The 25,353-nt window shown below is 41.7% G+C and overlaps 1 protein-coding gene across 1 annotated transcript in view; it reads right to left on the bottom strand.

Moving 5' to 3' along the window:
- Window positions 1–25,353, bottom strand: part of TBX20 (T-box transcription factor 20) — a 50,790-nt gene that overhangs the window by 8,532 nt on the left and 16,905 nt on the right. The window contains exons 5-7 of the mRNA XM_007065883.4: window positions 22,390–22,548; window positions 16,933–17,009; window positions 2,840–2,952 (exon numbers count right to left, since the gene is read on the bottom strand). Coding sequence (XP_007065945.2) covers window positions 2,840–2,952; window positions 16,933–17,009; window positions 22,390–22,548 — 349 coding nt within the window. The remainder of the gene's footprint in view (window positions 1–2,839; window positions 2,953–16,932; window positions 17,010–22,389; window positions 22,549–25,353) is intronic.

Genomic DNA, 25,353 nt, shown 5'->3' with positions numbered 1-25,353 from the left:
TAGTTAATAAACTTGTTTTACGTTTTATCTTAACTAGTGAGCTATTGGGTGAAGTGTTTGGGAATCCTAGCTCTGTAAACAAAGGCTGTTGCAGTTCTTCCCCACATTGAGGAGGGAGTTAATTAATGAATGAGTTTGCATCATACAGATCCCTGTTCAGTGCAAGACGGCATAATTCTGGGTTTATACTCCAGTAGAGGTGCAAGGCTGGGGAGCTGGGAAGTTGGCTGGGGGTCTCCTGTTTCTCCATGAGTGGCTTAGGTAAAACACTCAGGTAAGTCAGTTAGGTGTGTGGCGCCCCCTCCGCCGTGTTGGGTGATAACAGGGCCTGGAGAGACTGGCTGAATCACTAGTGTGAGAGAGGCCAGCCCAGCTGAATTGTTAGGGGGCACAGCAGTTCCAACAGCTCCCAGACTGCACACTGGGGGGGAGGGTCACACCCTGTCACACATTTAAAAAAAAATCAGTCTGATCATGGACAAATCCTCAAAGCAGAAAAAAACAGCAAAATTCATTGGATAAGTTATTCATGATAAATGCTTCCCCTGCATAACTAGACAGGAAAAGTGATTCAGTAAGAGTGAATTGCTCTCGAATAAAAGTTATGTCAAATCCATACCAGAGATGGACTTGAACCAAATCTGAACATCCCTGAACATGGGGGAAGTTTGGATCTAGACCCAAACTGCAAAGATGCTTCTCTCTACAATAGACCAAAACAAAATTTTCTATAAACCCTGAATCTGAATATCTCTGAGTTGTGGGGAAGTTTGTGTCCAAATCTGGATTAGAATCTGAATTTTACACTTGGCCCTATCTCTAGTATCAACCCTGAGCTGTGTCATGTATGAGTTTGTGTGTGTACACATACAGTATATTTTTAATTGTAGAGGGTTATGTTTTGTGTAAGGATATAAATACCTCCTATTTGTTAATAACTTTGGTAACCAGACTTCATGTTATAGTGAACATTCAATAACACTCAGGTTATCTTGAACTTGGTATTTTGTGTTCCAGAAACAGTGCCAGGTTTTCTGAGATTCTCAGAAACACCAGCATAAGCTGCTGGCCTTTGTGATCACATTTTAGATTTGATTATTGTACTTTGAGACTCCCTAAGACTGCCTAAACAGAATGCTCAAACCAATAAGGGGGAGGGGGAGGACCCTTGCAAACCTTTGCCTGTTGCAAGAATTAAACCCCAAACAAACTTTTGGAGATCCTGAAATAGTTTGTCATTTCTCCTTTCTTCTCCCCCAATTTTTTCTTCATTTTTACATGCCTCTGTACTTCTAGGGGGTAGTGGGACCAGAACAAAGTGCCAAAATACTTTGAAAACGAATGCACTGAATGCGTTTTGAAGTAAATTATGAGTATTGCAAACTCTTCCCTTTCTATACATCATGGAAAAAATCGTGCCCCTTACAATGAGAGCACTTGATGGGGAAGCGGGTGCCTCTTCCCATCCGTACAGAAGCAGAGAAGGATTACAACCAGTGCTCCAGTGAGTCCCAAATATAATACCTGCTGGGGACATGGTCTGCTGATTCCAGGTATGGTCAGGACCCACAGACCTCTTGCCATATGCTGAAGCCAGCAGCACTTGCTCACCTGCCAAGTCTCATTCAACTCCCTCATTATGCATCCATTTTAAGACAGTTTTTAAAGAGGTTATCAAAAGATTTTGCTGAGAATTTCAGAGAGATATTTACATTTCCCCTCATACTTTTGGGGAGTCTCCCTCAGTAAGTGTCACAGATTGCTAGTCCTATGCTTTTGGAGGGCGGCGGGGATGTATATTACTCATTTGGAGAAGCAGTAAGTTGTACACCACCACGTATTGTGGTGCTGGGGGCGGGGGGGGGAAAATAACAGTGGCACCAAGGATATACTCAACTGGTGTAAACTGGCTGAAACTCCACTGAAGGACTTCAAACATACCAGCTGAGGATCTGGCCCAGCAACTCCAGAAATTAAGGCATTGTTCTTAGGGACAGATATGCATGAGTAAGTGCAAATGAACACTTTGCTGAAGAGAAACTCATGGTTCAAAGTGAGCACAGTTTTCCCCTATGTCCAAAGAGCTTATGAACAGGAACAATGCTCCTGTCTTAGCAACATTGCATGAAGTCAGAGGATAAGACAAGGGCCCTGCCAGCCTACAGGCAGACAGAACTGTTTTACCTCAAGTGGCTATTGCAGATGAAGCAGGTCATGAGGTCACCAGGCAGGGAACACCACATTAAGGTCAGGAAGCTATAGCCATAGCAGTAAAGGTCTATTTTGACTAGCATAGTGACTGGCATGTAACTTGTGAAGCTAGCATCCATTTGGAAGGCAATTCAGAGTAGCAATTGGTTTTGCAATTGGTAAAAACAAACAAAACTAAGTCATTTGGGGGTGAAATGACAGGAAGGACAGGGGCTTTAGTCACCCAGGTCATTACAAGTTTAAGGCCAATTCTCCAGCCTGCCATATCCCTTGGCACTGCTCAGGCAATGCAGCATAGCCATATTCTGGCTGGAGATGGCCAGCAGAGAGTTCTTCTTGCGTAAAGGAATGTTCTGTGGCATCAAGCTGATGAAGGCAGCATAACTCTCTCCTGCACCAACCACCTCTCAACACACCACCAGCGTACAAAGCATGCCAAAGACGGGGTGGGGGCTAAACTCCACTGGTGTAGGATCAGTTAGGGGTCTTACCTCGGTGGCATAAGTTAAAGCAACTCTGCAGAGCTGGGCAGCACTGGACGTGTCCCCCTTCTCCCCGGCACTGCAGAGAGTTGAGATGCAGTGGAGAATTTAGTCCTTAATGTGTTCTCGTCAATGTATTTTCCTACCTCTGCTTTGTGTTGCCTGGCTCTCATCTCCCAGAACATCATCTTCTCCTCCATAGGTTCTGATGGGGGAGCGTGCATAGGAATGCTTTTGAATAAGGCTCTCCACACTCTCTCTATGGAAGAAAGCAATATTGTACGTCAGTAGCATTCTAAGCATTACCACCTCTGTTTAGCGTATAAACCCCGTAACCCATTCTATGCTGTAACTAAACCAGACGTATGGCTGACATCATCTCAGACACTATAGCTGAATGAATAATTAAATTAGGGGGGAAAATGATGAACAGATTGTCTCTGTTCATGAAGTACACACCAACAGATCATATTTTTCCTCAAATTCTCAAAATCATTAAAACAAGATGTTTCATGCATTTCAGTTACTCTGTGGCTTGTGTTAAAAATCCCAAATTCAATAAATATTGTTTACTCATTGTTGGCCACGTCTTACATTGTGTTGTGTCTGGTTCTGGAATGAATGAGAGCAAATTTACCACCAAGTTCCTCATGTGGGTTTTCACAGTCAATATAAAACCAGCCTCACCAAGTATTTGAAGATGCAAGCTTAAAATTCATGTTCTGTGAACATTTGTGCTGGTAAAACTAGGTCTGGGTCAGGAGTGATGGTCACAATCCAATTCCCAATGAACAAGTGTCCACTTCACAGACACGACCATCACAGCTGGCACTCCCCCATTCTTGCAGAGACTGTCCGCAAGATCAGGGCATGGCCATGGACACAGCTCACCTGCAAGGACAGTCCCTCACAGTCAGGGTGTAGGCATATTAACAGTACAGTATGGGAAATCTGCTGTGCTCCCTCTCATGAGGTACCTATTCTATGGACTAGCAGAGGTCTGGTAGGCCTAGATCTCTCAGCCTGGCACCTTGAACAGGCACTGAATTCACACAAACAGTTTTTAAATAGAAGAAAGTCATAACTACATGATGAGTAAGCCAATTTATGGAGAGGACCAAATATACCAAATCCCTGGTATATTTCCATTTAAATCAGTGGCATTATACCAAGAATGAATCTAATACATTTCCAGTGTGGCTTTATATTCCTGTTCTCATCCAGGAAATCCAGTCTATAAGGGATTGGGGCCTATCTTACAGCACTTTCCTCCTACCAAGCCAGGTTTTGATTTTGCTGAGCCAGCTCACTTCCTGGGATAATTCTGGCTGAGCTCTCTCACAGAATCCAGGCAAACACTTTCCAGCAGAGGTAGATGTTTTTCATTTAAGGCTTCTTAACAAAAAGAAATCCAAACCTCACAAACTCCTTCCTCAAAGCCGGCACAGGCCAAGTAGTCCCTTCCCCAACTCTGCCCCTCACACCAGTAACTTCAGCAACCCAAAATTTCCTGGCTCTTGCCTCAGAAATAAAGGACTTCACACAATCTCCTTTCTGTCCATTTTGATTTCTGGAGCAATTCCTCTCTGCAGTAGCTCCGGTAGCAGTTCATTGGGAGCACAGCCCCTGACCCCTCAACTTTCTGGTGAGTGTTGCAGCCTCCCCTCTCCATTTCCTGTTGCCCTCTTTTATACGGATCAGCCATTAAGGTCCAGCTCTTTTCTCAGGTGCAGAGGGCAGGGCTAATTAGCTAGCCAGCCAGCTGCAGGTCTCTGACCCCAGAGACATGGTATCCCTTATACCTTCACATAGGTAATACATCTGTTGGGCGCAGGTTTCTTTTGGCTTTACCATCTGATAATGTTGCTACATGTATTTTATTATGGCAATTCAGCTGTTGCAAAAATTCCAAGGAAAAACATTTTCCAAATAGCACAATAAATCACTGTGGCACATGTTTTCCTTTCCTACAAAAAGGCTATTATAGTCATTTTGTCCTTGGTCTATCGCTGGTATCATTACTTATGCTAGTCTCCTGGAAAAAAAAAATAAAAAGGGGATCTTATCTAAGTGATTTACTTGTGTCAGGATTGGAAGTGGACTGAAAGCAATGGCAGTTCCTACGTAGAGGATGATATAATTGAATTATTGCCTTTTAAGTGATTGAAAACAGTGGGCATATCAGGGCTATCTCCAAGAAGATTTTACAAAGAAAAAGACAGACGGCATTGTTTATGTTATGTATTTAATGCCTCTTAGGTCTTTTCTTTTTCAAACAGACTGGGAAATGTTGCTTACCAAGAAGGAAAGAAAGAAACATGGAGAATAGGAGACCAGCATAGAATAATGAATTGGGATTGCCTTGGCAAAGTGGGGTAGATGCCAGGCGGTAAGCACTTTCACATTTGAAGGCCAGATATACAGCAACTAACCTTAAAAGCTCTGAAAAAAATAAATCACGTTCAGGTGATATGTCTGTATTGACTTTATTAGTAGTAAATGTCTGCTTGTAATGATATACTCTGATGTACGGTATGTAATAATGTTGTGAAACGGCAGAAACAATGCAGGCTCCAGTTCTAGTTCAATGGGCCAAATTCATCTGTAACCTTATGAGGTTCAATGGAGGTACATTACAGATAAATTTGGCCCAATAAATTTACCTTTGAATTGCCCTTTGGGAATTTAAAACTAAATCAAATACCCACAATTATTGCAGACTAAATTCTTTCCAGATGGGTCACTTTGCTAGACAGAAAACTGTATTATCTTATGTGGTTGTCTTTTTTAAAGGGAAAAGAGGTATGACTTTTACGTGAACCCTGAATGTGAAAAGTTTGGAAGTGGGGCACTGTGCGTTTGGATTTTTTATGAATTATTATTACTATTATTTCACAGACATTGTGCCAAAAATCATCAGATTCATTGTGCAAAGAAAAAGTATTTTAAAAAACAGGAAAAAATTAAGAATGAGGAAATTAAGATTAGGAAAAGCAGCTCGTGACACAAAAGTGTTCGTTCTGAGCTGTAACCATGGGCCAGGTCTACACAAATTTTTTTGCCAGGACTGAAATGTCGCGTAGGGCTGTGATTTTTTTACACCATTTTTATACCAGCAAAAACCATAGTGTAGATACTGTTATACTAGCAAAAAAGTTATTTTGCTGGTATAGCTTATTTCATTGGGGAAATGGGATGAGTTGTACGGACAAAAGAACTCTTTTGCTGGCATAAGCTGCATCTGCACTAGGACAATTTTCTGTTAGAGCTGTAACGGCAAACCCTTTCGAGTACAGACCAGCCGGGCCAGCTCTAGGATTTTTGCCACCCCAAGCAAAAAATTTGCCATCCCAAGCTCCGAGGGCGCAACTGCCCAAGCCAAAAAAAAAAAAAGGGTGGCCGGAATGCCACCCCTGGAATTGCGCCGCCCCAAGCACGTACTTGCTTTGCTTGTGCCTAGAGCCGGTCCTGCAGACAAGGCCCTGTTCTCAGCACCTGACGTTTAATGTTCAAAATTTTACATAAAATAATCTCGTCTGACTGCATTGCTGGTTTATGGTTTTATTACAAAACAACTCATGATTTTTAATTTTAAAGGTCTAGATTTTGATTCACACGACGTGTCTGTGTGGTGGAGTAAAAGAGTAAGCCCTCCCACCGGCGAACCCCGACACAGATTACCTGAAATTTTGGATTATACAAAAGTGCACTATCTAGGACACCTGTAGCATGACAATCTGTATACGGAGATTGGGGGTGGGGGAGAGAAATACTCAAAAAACCCACCCCAAACATAGAAATGAACTTAATGGGAACAATACTCATTTATTTAAAATGTATAGTTTTATATTTGTGTGTGCAAAAGGTCTTAAGCAAATGAAAGGAATTAATAACTAGGCTGATCATCTCACAACATTGCTTAAAAGATGTATGCAGATAATTTTATAAATCACTGAACGATAAATCAATATTTGCCATATTATGATTCGGTTCAATAAAAATACTTAATAAATGAAAACTGGAGACTGAGAATCAGATTGTTGGTGTTTTTAGAAGCATTCCTTGAAAATGTTCAGACTTGATCTATAATCAGCTGAGCATCTTGTGAAAAATGAAGTAATTTCAGTTTAACCCAAGAAAAGCTTTTGGTCTTCAGTTTGCAGATCGTTATTGCCTAATGCTTAACTCAACTGATTTTTACTTTACGCAGTTACTTAGATTTCCAGGGCGCCTTCTATTTAGCAGTAAAGTTAGGGTAACTGAATATTGGGGGGGTTGGAGCTGTCAGAGAAGTGGAGGTGAAGATGTTATTTTACGGCCAATTTATTTTGCATGCTCTCCCAACATTTTGTCACCCTTCAAGCTCCCCTTTTAAACTTAGTTAATATGAATGAAATCCGCACATTAGTACTATAAAATATCATGATCAAATTCTGCTAAGTATACAAGTGTAAAATAACAGCATGGAATGGGCTGGAGACGAGGAAGAGGTCAGAGAAGATAGGAGCTGGAGCTGTCTGAACAGGGGAGTAACTGTGTACCAGATGGCAAGCAGGAAACTGAGTTGCTGTTGGCCAGCATGGAATAGGAGGACACATAATGGCAGTGGTGGAAGAGGCAGGATGAACAGGTAAATGGTAGTGTGGGAAGGGAACTTACGAGGATCTCAAAGAACTGTAGAGTGACAGAAGCACATGGTGAGACAAGACTGGTCAGTCAACCTTCATTTATATTGAATAAAGTCCCTCTCTTCTCCACATCAGAAAGAAGCCATAGTGGTTTTGAACCATGAATCCAATAATGTGGACAGGACGTAGCATTTCAATGATGCATGGGTGATTGCAGCACTCATTGCGTGCTGCATATCAAGGGTAGTGACACCTAGTGATGGATCAGGGAAAATATTTTTTCTCTCAGAGGATCATCAGAGCTTCCACACCTTGGTTGCAACATCAAGCCACCAATTCCAGTGATGTATTGACCTGTGGGTTGGATGGCTCAGTCTTACCTCCTATGGTAACTCATTCCAAAGCTGAGGTCTCTTAACTGACAATGCTTTACCTCCAGTTTTCACTAGGACAATCTTAGGCCTTGTTAGCGGCACTGTCCTGGAACAGCAGAGCTGTCTCAGAGGACCATGAATTGACAGGCAGTCTCTGATGTAGCTGGGACCTGATCCACTAACAGATTCAGACCAACGCCTTAAATGACACTGGCAGTGACCTGAGAGTCAGTAAAAAATACAAGGTTTCAGAGTAGCATCCGTGTTAGTCTGTATTCGCAAAAAGAAAAGGAGGACTTGTGGCGCCTTAGAGACTAACAAATTTATTTGAGCATAAGCATAAGCTTAAGTGCCACAAGTCCTCCTTTTTTAAAAAAAAATACAAAGCACTCTGAAGTGTTCTTTGCAACTGAGGAGCGGGGCAATATCTTGCATAAGCTGGAACATCTGTTTCCTTCCATCATCAAACCCAAGTGAATTATAGAAATTCACTCTGGAGATGATAAAGGCAAGGATCACTATGGCCAGATCCTCAATCAAGATGAAAGGGGCTATGCTTCCTTGTAGGCAAAAGAAGGCATTCCTTTGAAGACTTTTCATCAAATCTCTCATTTGCTGTTTGTGGTGCTCTCACTACAGCCTACAGTATAGTGTGTTCTGATCACCTGGGCTTTGATGCTGCAATGTATTATGCATGGGCACATACAATTCCCACGGAGTCACCATCAAGTCAATGGGGCCTATCTGTGCACAATACAGTGTATGGTCAGGACCATGGACATCAAGTCCACTCTATTCTTGCATATATTTGAAGTTGTGTCTTTTTCTGCAGTTGGTATCAGTGCTAGAGAGCGAGTGTACGTGGGATGGGGACAAGATTTCTACCTTCTTCCTTTGGATGGAGCAGGCTTTAGACAATATTTTTAGTCTTAGCCCAAGGCAACAGACAAAGCTAATACATAACTGGACCATCCTGGCAGTGGCAGGTGCAGGTTAGCACCCATCTTAGACACATACAAAAATCAGAGATTCCTACATACTGCTCATCCAACCATTCCACTTTGGGCCTGGTCTGATGTCTATTGAAGACAAAGTGCAGAGAGAAATTCCACTATTCACCATCTTTTGCTTCAGAGAAAAACCCTCTGCACCTGTAGTTCCTTGAGGAGATGCTATCAGGAATACCTAAAATAGCTACAGACATTATGAGCCACGCTGACCAACCTGTCCATGTTTTCTCCATTTTTCAGGAGGTCCCTCACTATCAATCTGGGGGATAAGCAAAACAATAAGGATCCATCCTAATCCACTCCCCACGTCTTTTGCTGCTTTCCTTTTTTAAGAAAATGTAATGTACAATGGATTAATAGGAGGAAAATAATAAAGCTGACAACTGTGTTTTGCTTGGCCATTCAGTGCAACACAAAGAAAAATACCGAACAGGATACAGAGTGTATGAATTATCAGTTTACAGCTTGAATAACTTCTTTAGTTCTGGATTTCAAAGGTTTCCCTTTTTTGTAGCTGCCGGTTAGTACATTTGGAAGAGAGCCCAGATAACAGAAGACATCAGAAGTGAGGTGATGTGAAGACAGACAGAATAAATGGGTTCAGAAGGAAAAAAAAAACTTGCTGGAAGTCTCACTCTAGTAGAACCTTTTTTTTTAAAGGAAAAGACGACTAATTTGTCCACAACTCAAGTGGTGAAAAGGAATCCTTTTAAAAAAAAAAGCAGGGGAGGAACAAGTGCCCTTTTACTGAAGGGGGAACAGAGTGAAGTGAATAACAAACATTTATCTGCAACCCTGTTCAGGAATTGTCCAGCCACAATGCTTACTGTATACACACAACACACGATTAACAACATATATAGCACTTCCAACAAATTATGCTGATATTGCATGCTGGCTTTCTGAACATAATCCAGCTCTTAGTTACACTCATCAGGCCAAATCCTTATCTGGTTAAAATTGACATAGTTTGGCAGAGCTAGGCCAGTCGACACCAGCTGAGGTTTTGGGCCCATCAAATTAAATGGCGTTGAATGGGTTAAAGTGAAAATAGAATCTGGCCCAAAGTGTGCTAGGGAGCCAAAATTAGCCACAGAAAATCAAAACTAACATGCTAGACCTGGATAAATACAACACACAAAAAGCAAAGAGTCACAACTTTTAAAAGAAGACAAATCAAAATAAAATATTTGCTGGTATTTGGAAAAACCTGGGTTTGGAAAACAGTAGGGTACAGGCAGGGTTTATCTCAGAAATGACACTTCCTGAGATGATGGCATATCACAACACACATACCAGCCACTAATTTTAACTTTGGAAGAGCTGTGATAAGCCTTATACTTTGCATTAAGGTAAAGTAGCAAGATTTAGACCACTATATGGAAAAAAATAGTAGAAAATATGGAATTAAAGCATGAGGATATTAAATAGCCCTTCCCCCTTCCACCTCGTATACACCCCCACCCCAAAAAAGGGAAAAGGGCGATACGCAGCAAATCAGAAAAGTAAAATGTTTACTTTATATTCCTCTCCCCTGATTTGTCAAATCACAAACTCATGTGAAAATTCACTAGAGGTATTTATGTGATTTGTTTCTTAAACTAATGACATATGGGATTATGCTCATCCCTAGCTTTACTCCATTGGGTCAGATTTAACCCCAGGGGAGCAGAGAGCTTTTTTTTTTTTTTTTTTTAAAGGTCAGGTAAGTGGGATGAGAGCAGTGTCCTGGAGGTGACTGATGCTCACTCTCATGCAGGATAAGAGAAATCCACATGGAGAATCTCCTTAGCAGTGGAAATGATGTGCTTGATTCTAAATTACTCTGCCCCTTCTGTAGTCATTCACACCAGTGCACAGTGAGTGGAAAAGTGAGCAAGAGGCTACCAAATCAGCATGTTAGTGTTTTGTACCCACTTTGCACTAGTGCAATTGACTACACATGGGGCAGGGCAACAGCAAATCAGGCCCATTAGGAGACTAATCTGGGTTCCAGGTGTTTAAAATATTGGGAAGTGGACAGATTCCAAGGTTTCTGCTGGGCTGGAAAGGAGGAAAGGTTGGCTCCTGGCCACCAGGAGGCAGGGCTGGGTAGGAAAGCTTGTAAGAAACCGGACTGGGGGCTCCCCTATGCCCAGCACCCTTGTCCAGACCCCAACCTGTGCTTCTGATAGGACTTATCTCTTCCCAATGCCGGTTTCTGACAACTCCTCCAGAGGAGAAACAAGCAGGGGAGGTGGGTCTTTGATCCATATTGGAGAAGAATTCGCACAGAGTTGTAAATTGCTTTGGAAATGGGGGTGGGGCCAGCACAGGTGCCGACTTTCCAAAGTGCCAGAGGGTGCTCGACCCCCAGCTCTGCCCCAGGCTCCGTCCCCACTTCACCCCTTCCCCCAAGGCCCCACCCCACCTGCCTCTTCCCACCCCTGCTCCACCCCCACCCTGCCTGTTCCTGCCCAGTTTCGTCCTCTCCTCCCAGCGACCGTGTCCTTGCTCCTCCCCCCTTCCCCCCAGAGCCTCCTGCATGCCGCAAAACAGCTGATCACAGCAGGCAGGAGGCGTGGGGAGGGAGGGGGAGGCTCTGATCTGTGAGGTCTGCGGGCAGGTGGGAGACGCTGGGTGGGAGCTGATAATGGGGCTGCAGTGGCTGCTCAGCACCCACCATTTTCTCCCCAGGGGTGCTCCAGCCCCAGAGCACCGACGGAGTTGGTGCCTATGGGGGCCATTGGCACTATCAAGCAGCATATGCCTCTCTGCCAGTTTAGAGGGCATGCATGCTTTCTGGCCCCTGGAGGGGGCTAAAAGGGGATAGGAAGAGGTCTTTTTTGATAGATGTTAGGTAAAAGGAAGGCATTGGGTTGGAAAGCAAAAGAGGTACCGACCCCAGTCAAGTTTACCACTGATATCACCTAACTAAGCACACGGTGTGACTGCAATGTAGATGGGGCTATGCCCATATTTAGAGTTCAAGCACATTTCACATTCTGTTTATGCCTTTATACAATATACTTCTGTATTTTAGGCAGAGACTGCCTAATGTAGGAAAATGTTGACCCTGATTACCAAGAAAACCAATATGAAATGCTGAGTTGGGGCTTCCCCACACATCTCCTTTTCACTCTCTCTCTCTCTCTCTCTCTGATGCTAAGTATTGTTTTGGTGGTCAGGCCACACTTCTGCATTAAGAGCTATCTCCTCTTGATGCATCTCTCTGACTTCAGCGAGTGTTTATTAGAGGTATGCAAGAGAGGACACCCGCTCAATTACCTTTAATACAGTCACCAGTCCATTCCTGAGCTTTCCTCACATGCACTAAAACACAAAAAAGTCCAGAATAAAAGTATGATCCATCGATCGCACTCTGAACATTAGTTTATGGTTCAGTAGTTCTGTTGACTCCCATACTTTAAAGGGATTGAATTTCTTGCTGGCTGGTGTGCATGATATTATTCCCAAGGCTAATTCTTCACCACAAGCCCCAAGGAGGCCTTCAGACACACAGCAAAAAGTGAACCTACTGGCCTTGTGATTTGACAGTTCTTATAGCCTTTGGGCTCTTGTTCGGCAGAAATATAAAGAGGCTCACGTCGTACATGTTGCCAGTGACGTTTGCTTATTCTCAAGCTATTTTATAGCCTTTTTAACAATAGTTATTTTAAAAAAAATCAGCATTCATCAGAGATGAAAGTAAGCCGGTTTGGTCCGGTCCGGCGTTCCGGTAAGAAAGCTGGTATACAGCCGACCGTACCGGGAGGGCCGCTGATGCGGGGGGGCAGGGCAAAAGGGTCTGGCAATTTAAAAGGCCCCGGGACTCCCGGCAGCAGCCAGAGCCCCTGGCCCTTTAAATCACTGCCGGAGCCCCGGAGCTCCCGGCCGCCACCTCTACCAGGGGGCTCCAGGGGCGATTTAAAGGGCCCGGGGCTCTGACGGTGATTTAAAGGGCCTGAAGTTCCCAGCCACTGCTACCGCTACCGTGCCAGCGACTGGTGCCCTGGGCCCTTTAAATCGCCACCAGAGCCCCAGCGGCATGAGATAGGCAGCGCTGCAGGGCTGGCTGGGGGAGTCTGGCCCCAGCCCCACCCCTTCCACACCTTCCGGGGGCCCAGAGCCTCCCCCGCTCCCCCCCACCTTGCCCAGGACCCCAGGCACCAGTGTACCAGTAAGTCCGTTAAGTTACTTTGACCCCTGGCATTCACCAACCGTGACCACACCACAGTGTCTGATATACTATGGGTGACACCATGGTACGTCACATACCACAGTGTGATACTTGTTGTTAAATTTAACTTTTTAAAGGCACCGGCTGAAGGAACCAACCTACAACAGAGCAAGTATTGAAGACAAAAAAATAAATAAGAAGGGCCAGTGTCAGTGGGTGAGTCAGTGATTTTTCTAAGACACAGTGCCTCTGGATAAATTCTGGCCAGAGTAAGCGTAGATAGATTGCCACAAAAAGTAATTTGTGGAAAGAGAATAGAGTCTCTTTGTTCACTTCTAATGATTACAAAGGAATCTCACATCCTAAATGTGTAAATTTGAAATATACCCCAGCCACCGAACATTTTTACTCGATAAAAGTTATGAATGGAAAGCTACCAGGAAAAGAAGACTATGCTCAGTTATTTGAATAGAAATGAGAGCAAATATACTAATATCAATAGTTACAGGCGCCCAAAGTCTATACCATTTTGCACACTCCATTGTCCTTATTTATATTGTTGTAACTTCAATATGTACAATGTAAACAGATTCAATCCTAAAGGCATTTTCAGTTTGGATTTCCTACATAGTGATCGTAAATCTGGAACAGGAAACTTCAAATCGTTAAAGTCACATATTTATAAAATCATATTCAATTAGGTTAGAAAAGTGCAATTTCTGTCATCATGTCATAAAAAGATGTGTTTTTCTCTCAGATCTACTATAAAGAAAAGCTCCCTATATTGTTACAGATAGGGGCTGTTTTCAATCAGTAACAAGGAGCAATCCAATTACTAGATGGTTTAGTGCAGTAACTGACTCCAGACTAATTTAATTTCTTTAGGTCTCTAAAGATCAATTGATCTGATTTGTTTCCCTCCCCACAGGCTGTTTAGGAAAAAGCAGACTTAAATACCTGGAAATGAAATCCAAAGCTTTGTCCACTTTCACACTACTTAGGTCATCCTGAAAACTTGCAGCTGATGATGAATGAGTGCTCTTTTGGCCCTTACATCATGGGATGCTTCACAGATTGGAGAACATTAAGATCACTGAGCAACATTTCAATTTATTCACGCATGCACTGTATGCATATCTGCTTTGGGAAGCCCATGCATTGACTGGAAAATCTACTTGCAACATCTAGTCAAATTTTCAATTATAAAGAGATGTGTGAATGTGTATTTACCTTGCATATTCTTCTCCAGGACATAGAAATACAACAACAATATTGTTTATTTCAAGTGGTGGCCGTGTTGAAGCTATTTATTATTATAGCAAGACAAAACTCAAATTGCATCATTCAATCTATTGCCTAAAATATTGTAATGCATGACTTTTAATGGGTGTCAAATATGAAAAAAATTTATACTGCCTTATTCTCCATTGCATGGGATCACTAGATCTTATTTTTCCTATTTCTTTTTCTTTCTGTCTGTCTTATTTCGCTGTCATTTTAGGCCAGGGGTAGTCAATAGGTGGACCAGAGGCCAAATCCGGACCACTAGGTGCTTTTGAACAGACCCCAAAATCTTTTTATTTACTTAGTATTTTATCATTATTATTTTCCCTGGAGTCTGGACATTGACTATACCTTGACCAAGAAAGTTGGACCTTGACAAAAAACAGACTACCCCTGCTTTTGATGGTGCTATCATTGGCTCTTATAAAAACATACTATACTATGATTGCAGATGTGCAGCTTACAGAAGTAACACTTATAGACATTACATTTCCTGTTGTAACATGCTTGGGTATTTTAATGTCTATGAACAGAAAAAACCTTTTACAGTTCTGATCCATTAGAATAAGGATAGGAAATAAATAAAAAACCTCAACCAGTCTCTTCTCAGCACTCTTGTGTGTCACACTTTTACTACTTTGCTACTTGATGTGTTGTGCAACAGTGTAATTTTTAAAATGCCATAGGCCACTAATAAGATGGACTCTTTCCCATTTAATTGAAAAATAGATGTGAGCCTGCCATGGACTAAAGGAAAATCAGGAATCTCCTGTGGCTTCAAGGTTTCCACTTGTATTACACGTGGTATTACACTTGGATACCTTATCTTTGATGGCAGCATTCATGCCTGACCAGGATAGGCTGTCTCAGGCTCTGTTCTCACACTTCTCAATAATCAAAATGGCACCGTGGATTATGCTCGACTTCCCTGACTACATGCCATGTGCTGTTATTTTTGGATGTCCTTTGTAAAAACTCCCTTCACAGCCAGCAATTTCCTCTCTATAGTCCCAATCTGTTTATATGCCTGGAGGCGCCTAAGCATTCTCTGTTGGCTGCCTATTCAGAATTCTCTCATGCTCTTGTTGGGCCTTTTGGATTCCCTGTTTGAGATGATCACATTTCGTGTTGGAAAGGGATCATGTGGTAGTGCTCTGCTCTTCCTACTATCACTTGTCAAACAAATCCGGTCACTGCAATTTGTTTACCCTAGTCTGCTGTCAGTATGCCACGGTATGCTTTTTTAATTAGATGCACTTCAGTTTGTTCACTGCTTACTAAGACTTTCATTTGGAAAGCAGTTTTCACTAGCCCTGCACATATTTCCTGTGTTATGCAAACACCATTTATCACAGTAACTGTTCTTTGCCCTAATTATCTATTATACCACACATAATTCAACCTCCAATTCACCCGTCTAACTGTTTAAAGTCACATGACTTACATTACATACCTATGTAATAAAGCTAATAGCCAATGATCTTGCCTGACAGCCAGTTTCTTAGACAATACACGTGCCTTTCCCCAAGTAATATTCTTGCTGGGATCAAAGAATTCCTGACATTTTGTAATGATTTCAGACAGCACTTTGCAATCCCCTTCAGGCTCACACAGGGATGAACTATAGATCAATGTTTCTCAATCTTTTTGATACCAGGTTGCTGCCTTCCTAAACTGCATCAGGGAGATCTTAGGGACCGACGCCGGTCCATGGACCAGTCGTTGGAAAACACTGCTGTAGATCATCAGTGCTTCTGGGCCAGCCACACATAGGAGTGTAGACTCTAGAGGATTTCATTCTCTCAGTCTTTTCCCAGTATCACTTGCTTCTAGGAAATTTTGAAAGTGCTGTAACCACCTCCTTCAGTTCTCGGTAAGATCCTCTTCCAGACTGAAGGAGTCTGGTGGCTTAATTTGATCCATTTTTGCCAAAATTTTAGTTTACATATGGCTCTGTCTAGTAAAGGCATGACCTAAAGGAGCGCTGATAAGGAACTGATCTTTATTTCCTAGTCCTTCGCACCCAACATGGGTCTGTGTTAATGCCCTCATCACATGACAAGGCTAAGTATCCACTGACTACAGAGGCAACTCATAGACACAAACTTCATAGCAGTCTCCAGACACATTCTCCCCCAGAATGAAGCTTGCACTACAATCTCAAATTAAACAAAAGTGGTATCTCTGCCATCAAAATGAGGGTTATGGATTTGTCCTGACAGCAGCACTTGCTGACTTCCGTATCTGGGACTTCTAAAACGGGTCACATGAAAGCTACACCAAGTGCTAGGAGCTAGGAGCCAAGGGGGCAGACATGTTAATGCAGTTTTAACAGTATATTTTGGAAAGCACTCATTTTCTTTTTCCTTTTGGGGAACAGTGGACAATACAAGGGCTTTTTTTTTTTTTTTTTTACAGTACCATAGATCACATTTCCCGGAGGCCCAGCTCATCACCTTCAATAGGACTGAATGGCATGATAAGAAGGATGCTTTGAATTCTACAGTTTAAGAAAAATGGAAGCCATAAAAGTGACCCCTTTAAGTAGCAGCATCAGAGAGAGGAATAGATCAGACTCAGCTGGAGCAGCTGTCAAGGCTCAAAACAGCTCTGTCTTCATAAGTTTTATAAGCATTTTTAAAGGAGGTGGAGGAGACTTACTATATGCAACAAGATAACGTTAAAATGCACAGCTTCTCAGGAGTTGAAAGGATGCTTTTTCCTACAAACTCTCTCTTCTCTTTATCTTATCTGCATGGAAAGTAAACAGAAAGTCCCCATTACCTCTCGATATCAGTGAGTCTGGAAGAGTCCCGGAATCCTTTAGCAAAAGGGTTGCTGTCAATTTTCAGCTTGGTTATCTGGAAACACAGAAAAGAGCAACACAACATGATTGTGGCACCAAGGTATTGCAGTGTACAAAGTTTCTACCAATCCATCCTCATGACCTCACAGCTACGTGTATCCACATTCCCATTTCTTTTATGACTACTCTCTGGACTGGATCGAGCAAATATGGGGGCTTCTGTGAAGCCACTGAATTGGCACCACCAGCGTCAACGCTCAAGATTCAAAGTTTGAGTCTCCTCTCATACCAGGATAAATCAGGAGTCGCTCCACTGAAGTCAATGGCATTACACTGGTGTAAAACTGATGTAAGTGAGAGGATAAATCAGGCTTCCTTTCTGGCACCTGTCCCAAAGTCCAGTGTCATGATAACTGAAAAGGCAGGGCTAGGTCATGGGTCCAAAAGGGTTGTGTGTATTGATGGAGGAAGTTAGGGGAATAGTAGATTTAAACAGAAGCAGGGGGAGCCTGTGAGGTGCCCCATATGTGGCTATGGTAAAGAGGGAAATATTTTGATTCTACAGGAGTCTCAAGCTATTGTCTCCAAAACAATCTCCATCAGCCCAAAACAGGTCATACATGCAGCACTGAAACAAGAGCAGTAAACACTACATTGGCATTGCAACCTACTTTGGTGGGGGAGGGGCCCACAACCTGCTGGCCCTGCTGATTTTAAAGCATTGTCTCAAGCAGCCCCGACAATTTTGACTTTAATATAACTGGTCCAAACCGAGCCTAATAAACCACACACAGAGACACTGGCACTGTTTTGTACAGAGGCGGGGGAAAATGTCACAGTTAAAACCAGATTTGGTAAGGCTGAGTTAAAAGAGTGACCCTACTAAAACAATTACAGTCTTACGAGATTGGATATCTTACAACCAAAAACTTTCTCCCCTTCTTCAAATTCAGCTATTGGCTTAAACAGCAACAGCCTCTCATTTTCAAAAGAGATGTGCAAGAAAGCTTCCTTTGAGAACCCCAAGCCTTCCTGGCCTGATCCTCAGAGCTGCTGAATGTCTTCCACACCTCTCAGGATCGGGCCCTGTATATGTATAGAACATAAACACCGCTAGGGACCTTATAGGCATTATTAGAGAAGACAGAGAAACCAGAAAATGCAACGAACAGAACATAATAGGCAGGAGCTTTGTTCCAGAAGCAACTGTGGGGAAAAAAGATAGAATTTGTGTTTGTTGCCATTTAATGTGATTAAAACTTGTCTAGGAGCTCTTTAAATATGTACTAATCTTATAGCAAAATTATGTTATGCAAGCAGATGCAGGTGCCATTTTCTGCCAATAATGCTCCATCCAAATCCATTTATATAGTCGTGTAACATATGGGTGTAAGAGTGTGGTAAGGGGGAGGAACAGGATAAGGAGAGACGCTCTTTTGGCCAAGATATCCCCGGCTCTTCAAGACTTTAAAGGAAAAACCGCAGTCATCCTGAGAAACCAATAGAGTTGCTTTGGCTTACACCGGGGATGGATTTGCCTTCCTGTGATTTATTTGAGTTATATTGTCCAGTAAATTTTGTCCCCTGTTGTCATACTGCCTGCTGAGCCATTGTAAAGAATTCTTTGTGTACCCATCTGCCCAAAATTGTCATTGGTGGTTTCAATTGGTTTTGTGATAAAATTGATCAAATCTGTACTTCTGCTTTCAATAGGCAGATTCTGTGCTTGAAATTTGGAAGGATGCAACAAAAATTAGATTTGCCAAATATATTTTGCCCTGATGGAACTAAAAGGCGACTGGAAGCAAGGGTCTGAAGCCTGATCATCTCTCACAAAGCTGTGAGTGCCATCAACTCCAGTTGAAGCCAATGAGAGTCCAGGGAACTCAGAATCTCCTGTGTTAACAGAGATTAGCACCACTGAAGAATCATCACCAATTTCATCCTGGCCTCCCCGTAAAAGGTCTGTGGTATATTGGTCACCACGTTGCTTAAAAAATGGGCCTTGAAGGTTCAGAAATTAAAACAAGCAATTCCAACTCCCTGAATGTTCACATGCTTTCATAGAGCAAGGATATATTAGTGCTGAGTGACTCATCTGAAACCAGAGAAGATTACAGCCAAATCTGACTCTTCATTCTGAGAGACCACTCTTCCGGGCAGGAAGTCAGAGGAGTGGGAGGGAAGGTTTATGAAAACTAGGGGAAGCAAAGGAGGACTGATGGGTTTTTTTCAAGTTGCTATCTACATTATACAAATGCAAGGTGTGGTCTAGTGATCTGACTACAACAAGTCTGGGAACTAAGAACTACAAATATATAGGCAGCCTCGTCTAGTAGATAGTGCACTGGACTGCAGTCAGGAGACTTGGGGTGAAATCCTGGCTCCATTGATGGCCATGGCAAAACTCCCATTGACTTCAGTGTGGTCTGGATTTCACCCTCTGTCACTGACCTGCTGCGTGACCTTGAGCAAGTCACTTCAACTCTCTGTGCTGTTGTTTCTTCTCTTACTCCTTGCCTTGTCTATTTAGAGTTCAAGCTTTTGGGGGCAGGGACTGACTCTTACTATGCGGGTTTATGAGGACCAGAAGTTATAGTGTGTTAGTATGGGTTATTCAAGCACAATGGGGCCCCAATCTCAGCTGGGGCTATTAGGCATTCCCATAATGCAAATAAATGATCATCACTAGCGCTGGTTGGGAATGTTCTGATGTTTTTTCCCTTTGGAAAATGCTGATTTTCAAAACCGAAGCGGTGCATAGAAAAGGGTTGATCTCGACAAATCTCCCAATTCAAAAACAGGTTTGCAATAAAGTTCAAATTTGTCAAAATTTCCTGTTTTGACATTTCTGATATGAAAAGTTTAATAATTTGGTTCAAAGCTACTTTTTGTTTTGAAATTTTAGGGGGGAGGTTATATTTTTTTTTAAAAGGTCAAAATCGGAACAACATGTTTCAATTAATCCAAACCAGGCTCATGAAAAATTCTGAGATTTAGATTTTTCAGCCCAATTTGGGACAGGACTCCTCCCGAAACCACTAGTTCTGACACTGACACATTGTGTAGGTTTGGGCAAATCATGTCAACCATAGGAACAACTTCCTCAGGATCGCGGTGGATTCTCCATCACTGACAATTTTTAAATCAAGATTGGATGTTTTTCTAAAAGATCTGCTCCAGGAATTCTTTGGGGGAAGTTTTATGGCCTGTGTTCTATAGAAGGGCAGCTTGATGATCACAGTGGTCCCTTCTGGCTTTGGAATCTATGAATCCAGGAATCTTGAGGGAAACCGACTTAAATCTATTTTTGTGCTAATCAGATTGCCATTTCTCTCATACTAATGACTTGGTATGACATCCCCCGAGTGAAACTTGTCCTATCCGATGAAGCGAGCTGTAGCTCACAAAAGCTTCTGCTCAAATAAATTGGTTAGTCTCTAAGGTGCCACAAGTACTCCTTTTCTTTTTGCGGATACAGACTAACACGGCTGCTACTCTGAAACCATTCCACATGAGACTCACAACCATTTCTGATCTCACATAGAAATAACATTTATCCTCAGAGACTGTCTCACAAACAATCAGAAGAACATCTGCTAGAAAGCATTTAAAAATGAAATTTGACCTACAATTCAACTCTGTAGCAGTGGTTTGACTGTTAAACAAATGTATGCCCTTTAAATCTTAAAATATGAGATAGTTTGTTGAAAGTGTAATGTATTTAGCTTTTATCTAATAACCTGCAGAAATGTAATCAACCCCCCTTAAAACAGCAAGGAAAGAAATGGCAGAAATGAAAAAATGTTCCATTTTCATTAGTCATAAATAGAATGACAGCATCAATCTCTAGGGGTTCCAGAGATGTTCCATTGAGAAATTTTGCAGTATTCATTGTATGTACTTAGGGAAGTTTTGTTTAGAAATGGCCATGATCTAAATGTCAGCGATAAGCACCAATCTATTGTACAGAAGTAAATTCCAGTTTTAAATTGGATTTTTAAAATTTGGCTGATTTCTACAGAAAGTCAACTGAACGCCCTTTTCTAAACAAATTTCTTGCTGGTGTACTATCAAGATTACTGAATGACTAATTTTCTTTTGCATTCAGTTATAAATGTGAGTTTAAATGGAAACATTTTGAGCTCTGGGGCAGATATTAAGCTAGGTTTGGTGTATGTCATAACTGTAAGAACTCCAAGTCATATCCTTAGAGAAAGAATTTTTAAAATAGTAGGTCAGACTACATGAGCTAGTGATCCCTTCTGGCCTCCACTCTATGAATATGATCTAAAGAGGTGCCTAAGGTACAGTACAATATTTATTTACATTGCTTATTCTCTACAACACACAGTAGCTTCATTCCATTTACCGCAACTGGAAGTTTTGTTTTCTGTTAGGAAATGTTGTACATTTTAGACAGAGTACTCTGAGTCTGTGATCATACAATCCAAACATCTGGGAAGGTATTTGGCACATTACTAATCTAAACGTTTTTAACGTAGGAAAGAAAGTTAGCTAGTGTGTTAGCTATTCTCTTTTGGGATGTGATCCAACGCCCAGAAAAGTCAATAGGAGTCTTTCTATTGACTTCAATATTAAAGGCCTTGTCCAATTCCCACTGAAGTGTTTTCATCCAATTGTTTACAAACTTCCTAAGCTTACTTATTACATCCAATGTTAAAAGCAGGCTCCACTGTTATGATCCTAGTCCATTTTGTGGATGTTATTCATTGGCGTACCAGTTTGATATTCAAATGTATAACTGGTATTATCTAGCCAGTGTGAGAAAGGCCTATTTCTGGGTTGTTTCCCTTACATTTTACCCTTGTAGCTTAATTAGTCAATTTTTAAAGTCCAGTCAGTCAATATATCCAAGCCAGGATATAGCTCAGCCAAAAGCTCTCTGACATAGGATCATTGGAAGTTGGAACAGCCCCAAGGTGAACTGAAAGGGTTAATTTGAAAAGTACTAAACAATAATGGGCCACAGCTTTATACATGTAGAAATAAAGATTCAAACTAAAAGGCTTGTTTCTGTAACCTTTACTTGTGAATAATTCTTATTGTTCTATGAGTAGCTGTTGTTCTATTAATCCATTGACGTTATTAACCGGGGCGCTGGAACAGTTTGTATAGTGGGGGTGCTGAGAGCCATTGAACCAAACTGTAAACCCTGGATTTAATGGAAACCACGTCAAGCTGGGCCGCACCCCTACTTCCAGCACCTGTGGTTATTAGAAGTACACATGTATATATGAATTACTCTTGAATGGAAAGTGAGGAGGATCAGGCCCAAAGAGAGGAAAAAAGTCCTTGCGAGCTCTCTAACATCAGAGAGACGTCTATGCTGAATTAAAAGGGGGAATTTATTAACACAGAGAACTTTAGACAAGTTAATGAGAGTTCTAAAAATGATCTAGCATCACACTCACCAACTGATTCTGGTAGGCAGTGACTGCTGTGAAAACCGTCTCTGGAAAGATAAACGTCCTGAACTCTTCAGATTTCAGATTTAGCAAGGAGGCAGTGTGATCTTTCTTCTTAATGATGTGCACCCTGGGCTGGTACTTGTGCATGGAGTTCAAAATGATCTGAAGCAAAGAGTTACAAAAGGTTGTCCTGAGTTTAAGATTAAGACAACTTGAACAGAAAAAGCCAGTGCACATTAAAGTTACAGGGCTACACCATGGCAGCAGAAATGTAGATACGTAGGAGCTGACTGTCAGAGGTGCTGAGCACCTCCGCTTCCTTTGACTTCAATGGGTGCTCACTTCTGATAACCAGGCCATTAAGGCATAAATTTCAGAAAATGGCCTCCTTTTATGCGTGCGCAAAATTCCTGAGCACACTCTCTCCAAGAATTAACACTTGTTCATCCAGGAGCTAGGTTTGACACGTGCACATTCTATCACTTATGTGCAAGGGTGTTTGAAGTTATTAACTGCCCAGGCAAGTTTGAGTGCTTGAAAAGTGTACACACAGGAGTGGGCAACTATAAAGTTGTGAACACACACAAAATGATGCCCGCTTGTGGCCCCTTTGGAAAAATAAATCAGGTCCTTATGGTGCAAACCTGGCTTTTAAAGCAGCTTGTCCTATATACTCAAATCTGACTGCTAAACTAACAGAAATCAAAAAGCAGAGGAGGACCGTGAGTAACGCATCAAAGGGAATATTTGTTGCAAATTTTGCCATTTTTCTTCATTAATATTTGCTTGTGGAAAAAAATCCATTCTTGTCTAATCCTCCAATTAACTGACTTCAGTGCCCACTGAAACCATAGGAAAGACACCCATTCACTTCCGTTGGCATCGGACTGAGTTCTATTTGCCCAGTTTCTAATCACAATACTAGAATATAAAAATGAAACGTAGAGTTAGGTTTGCACCATTTTTCATTCTAGATATAATCACAGTTTTGAGACTAAACTGGCAGTGGGATTGGGTAGGTAGTTCCGTTTTACAGGGCTGCAAAGAGCTCACAGGAAATTCAGTACATCATCTGGAATAGCCGATCTACATTCAAAGAAAAGTGTTAAACTGAAAGTCAACAGGAGAAACACAGTCTTTCTTGATAACTCAGTAAATAATGCAGGTTACCTATTGCATTACAGCTGTGCTCTTGCATCAGCTGTGTTACATCAGTCGATTCCTACTGTACCTTTTTCTTCTCCCATTGGGCCAAGTACTGCTCTGATTTGTACTCTGATTTCAGTGGGGATGCACATGTGCAATGGAGAGCAGAATTTAGTGCATTACAATCATCATGAGAATGAGACATTGTTTTAGTGCTTTGTGTAGTAAGCAAACGTTTACCATTTCAGTATTCTTCCTGACTCTGGCTTGCACTCTGTTTCTGCATTGATTTCAAGCTCCTTGCTCTCACCTTCAAGTCACTGCACAATACATCACCTCATCTACTTCTCTGCCCTTCTCCCACTTCCCCTTCCATCCCCTAGGCTGCTCCAGAGTTTCTCACCTCACTGCTCTTTTGTCTTCTTTATCCACTCCCAACTGTGTGTCACTCTTAGCCCTCCAGTTAGTGCATTTCAGTGCCCCTCTCTCTTCTTGCATACAAAACTTTCATAATCAACCTGGTTCATGAAGCGCATCAGCCATAAAGAAACACTGTACTCTGCGCCCAATTCAAAAGTGATATGAATGATAGTTTAAGTCAGTAGTTCTCAAATTTATTTAATCGCACCCCCCTTCTTTGTTTCTGTAGTTGTTTACACCTCTTCCCCTCCCCCCCCGTACTGCCACCACACAAGTGCATATACCTTAGGTGCACATGTATACTACTCTGTGTATGCCAGACAGAGACAAGTCTACTCATGTATGTATTAGATGAACAGTGAATGTGGCAAGGCTCGTAAATATTAGAGCTGGGTGAATACTGCAAACAAGTGTCCACTAATATTTATTCACATTTATAGGTTGAGATTTTCAAAGTAGCTTCAGTGATTTAGGCACCCATTGTCCATTGAAGAAAGTTAGTGTCTAACTCCCATAGGCTACTTTGAAAATCCCAGCTGAAATGATTACTCATAAGCCACGTTGATACCCTGTGTGTGCATTTTCTGGGAACACGCATGCAATCAAGTTTCTCTAGCACAAATGCCATGCAAGAGTTATACTCAGAGCTGATCTAATCAGGGAATGGAAATAATACCATGTGATATATGTCATCAATCACAGCAAGGCATAAGTAGCAAGCCATAAAGTATATGGAATTTGTGAAAAATTTTACCAGCTTTTTAAAATAAATTTGAGAAAAATCATTCATAAATGTTCCATAAATAGAAAGAAAGACAAAAGTGTTCAACATATTATTTCTATAATTATTCTTAGTTCTAAGATGTAAACCAGAGACACATACAAATGCAGAGTTTTACTGTGTGTTTCCTTGCAACAAACTTTATGTCATGCACACAATGAAAAGACTACTGCCCAGTGCATAGACTGAATACAAATAGTGCCATCACTCTTGTTATGTATATTAAGGATACAAGTCCAGAAGTCTCAGAATAAGAGAAGAAAAACAAATGCTAAGCTTAAAATTAAAAAAGAACATTTCTTCACTTCAGGTGGACTTTGTTTCAGAAAAAGAACCCTTCTATAAATAGAACACCTCACCACTTTACATCCTGTAACAACAACCAGAAGTGTCTTTCAGGGGATGGAAAGAACAAGTGACCATAAAAAACAGGGGTTAGCATAGTTTCAACTTTTGTATCTGAAAACCGAAAATATTAAGGCATTTTAAGGCCATTAAGACTCCCTCATGAGCCAATATGGCTTGTCAAATGCAATGAACATTTTAATAGGCCACATAAGAGAACCAGTCAGAGAAAAGGAGCTTTTTAAATTCAAAGGTGCCATTTCAGAAGGCCTAAA

Source organism: Chelonia mydas, chromosome 2, assembly GCF_015237465.2.
Source record: "Chelonia mydas isolate rCheMyd1 chromosome 2, rCheMyd1.pri.v2, whole genome shotgun sequence".
In the NCBI taxonomy this organism is placed as follows: Eukaryota; Metazoa; Chordata; order Testudines; family Cheloniidae; genus Chelonia; species Chelonia mydas.
Note: the sequence above shows the minus strand (reverse complement) of the source record. Positions and strands in the feature narration are given on the sequence as shown.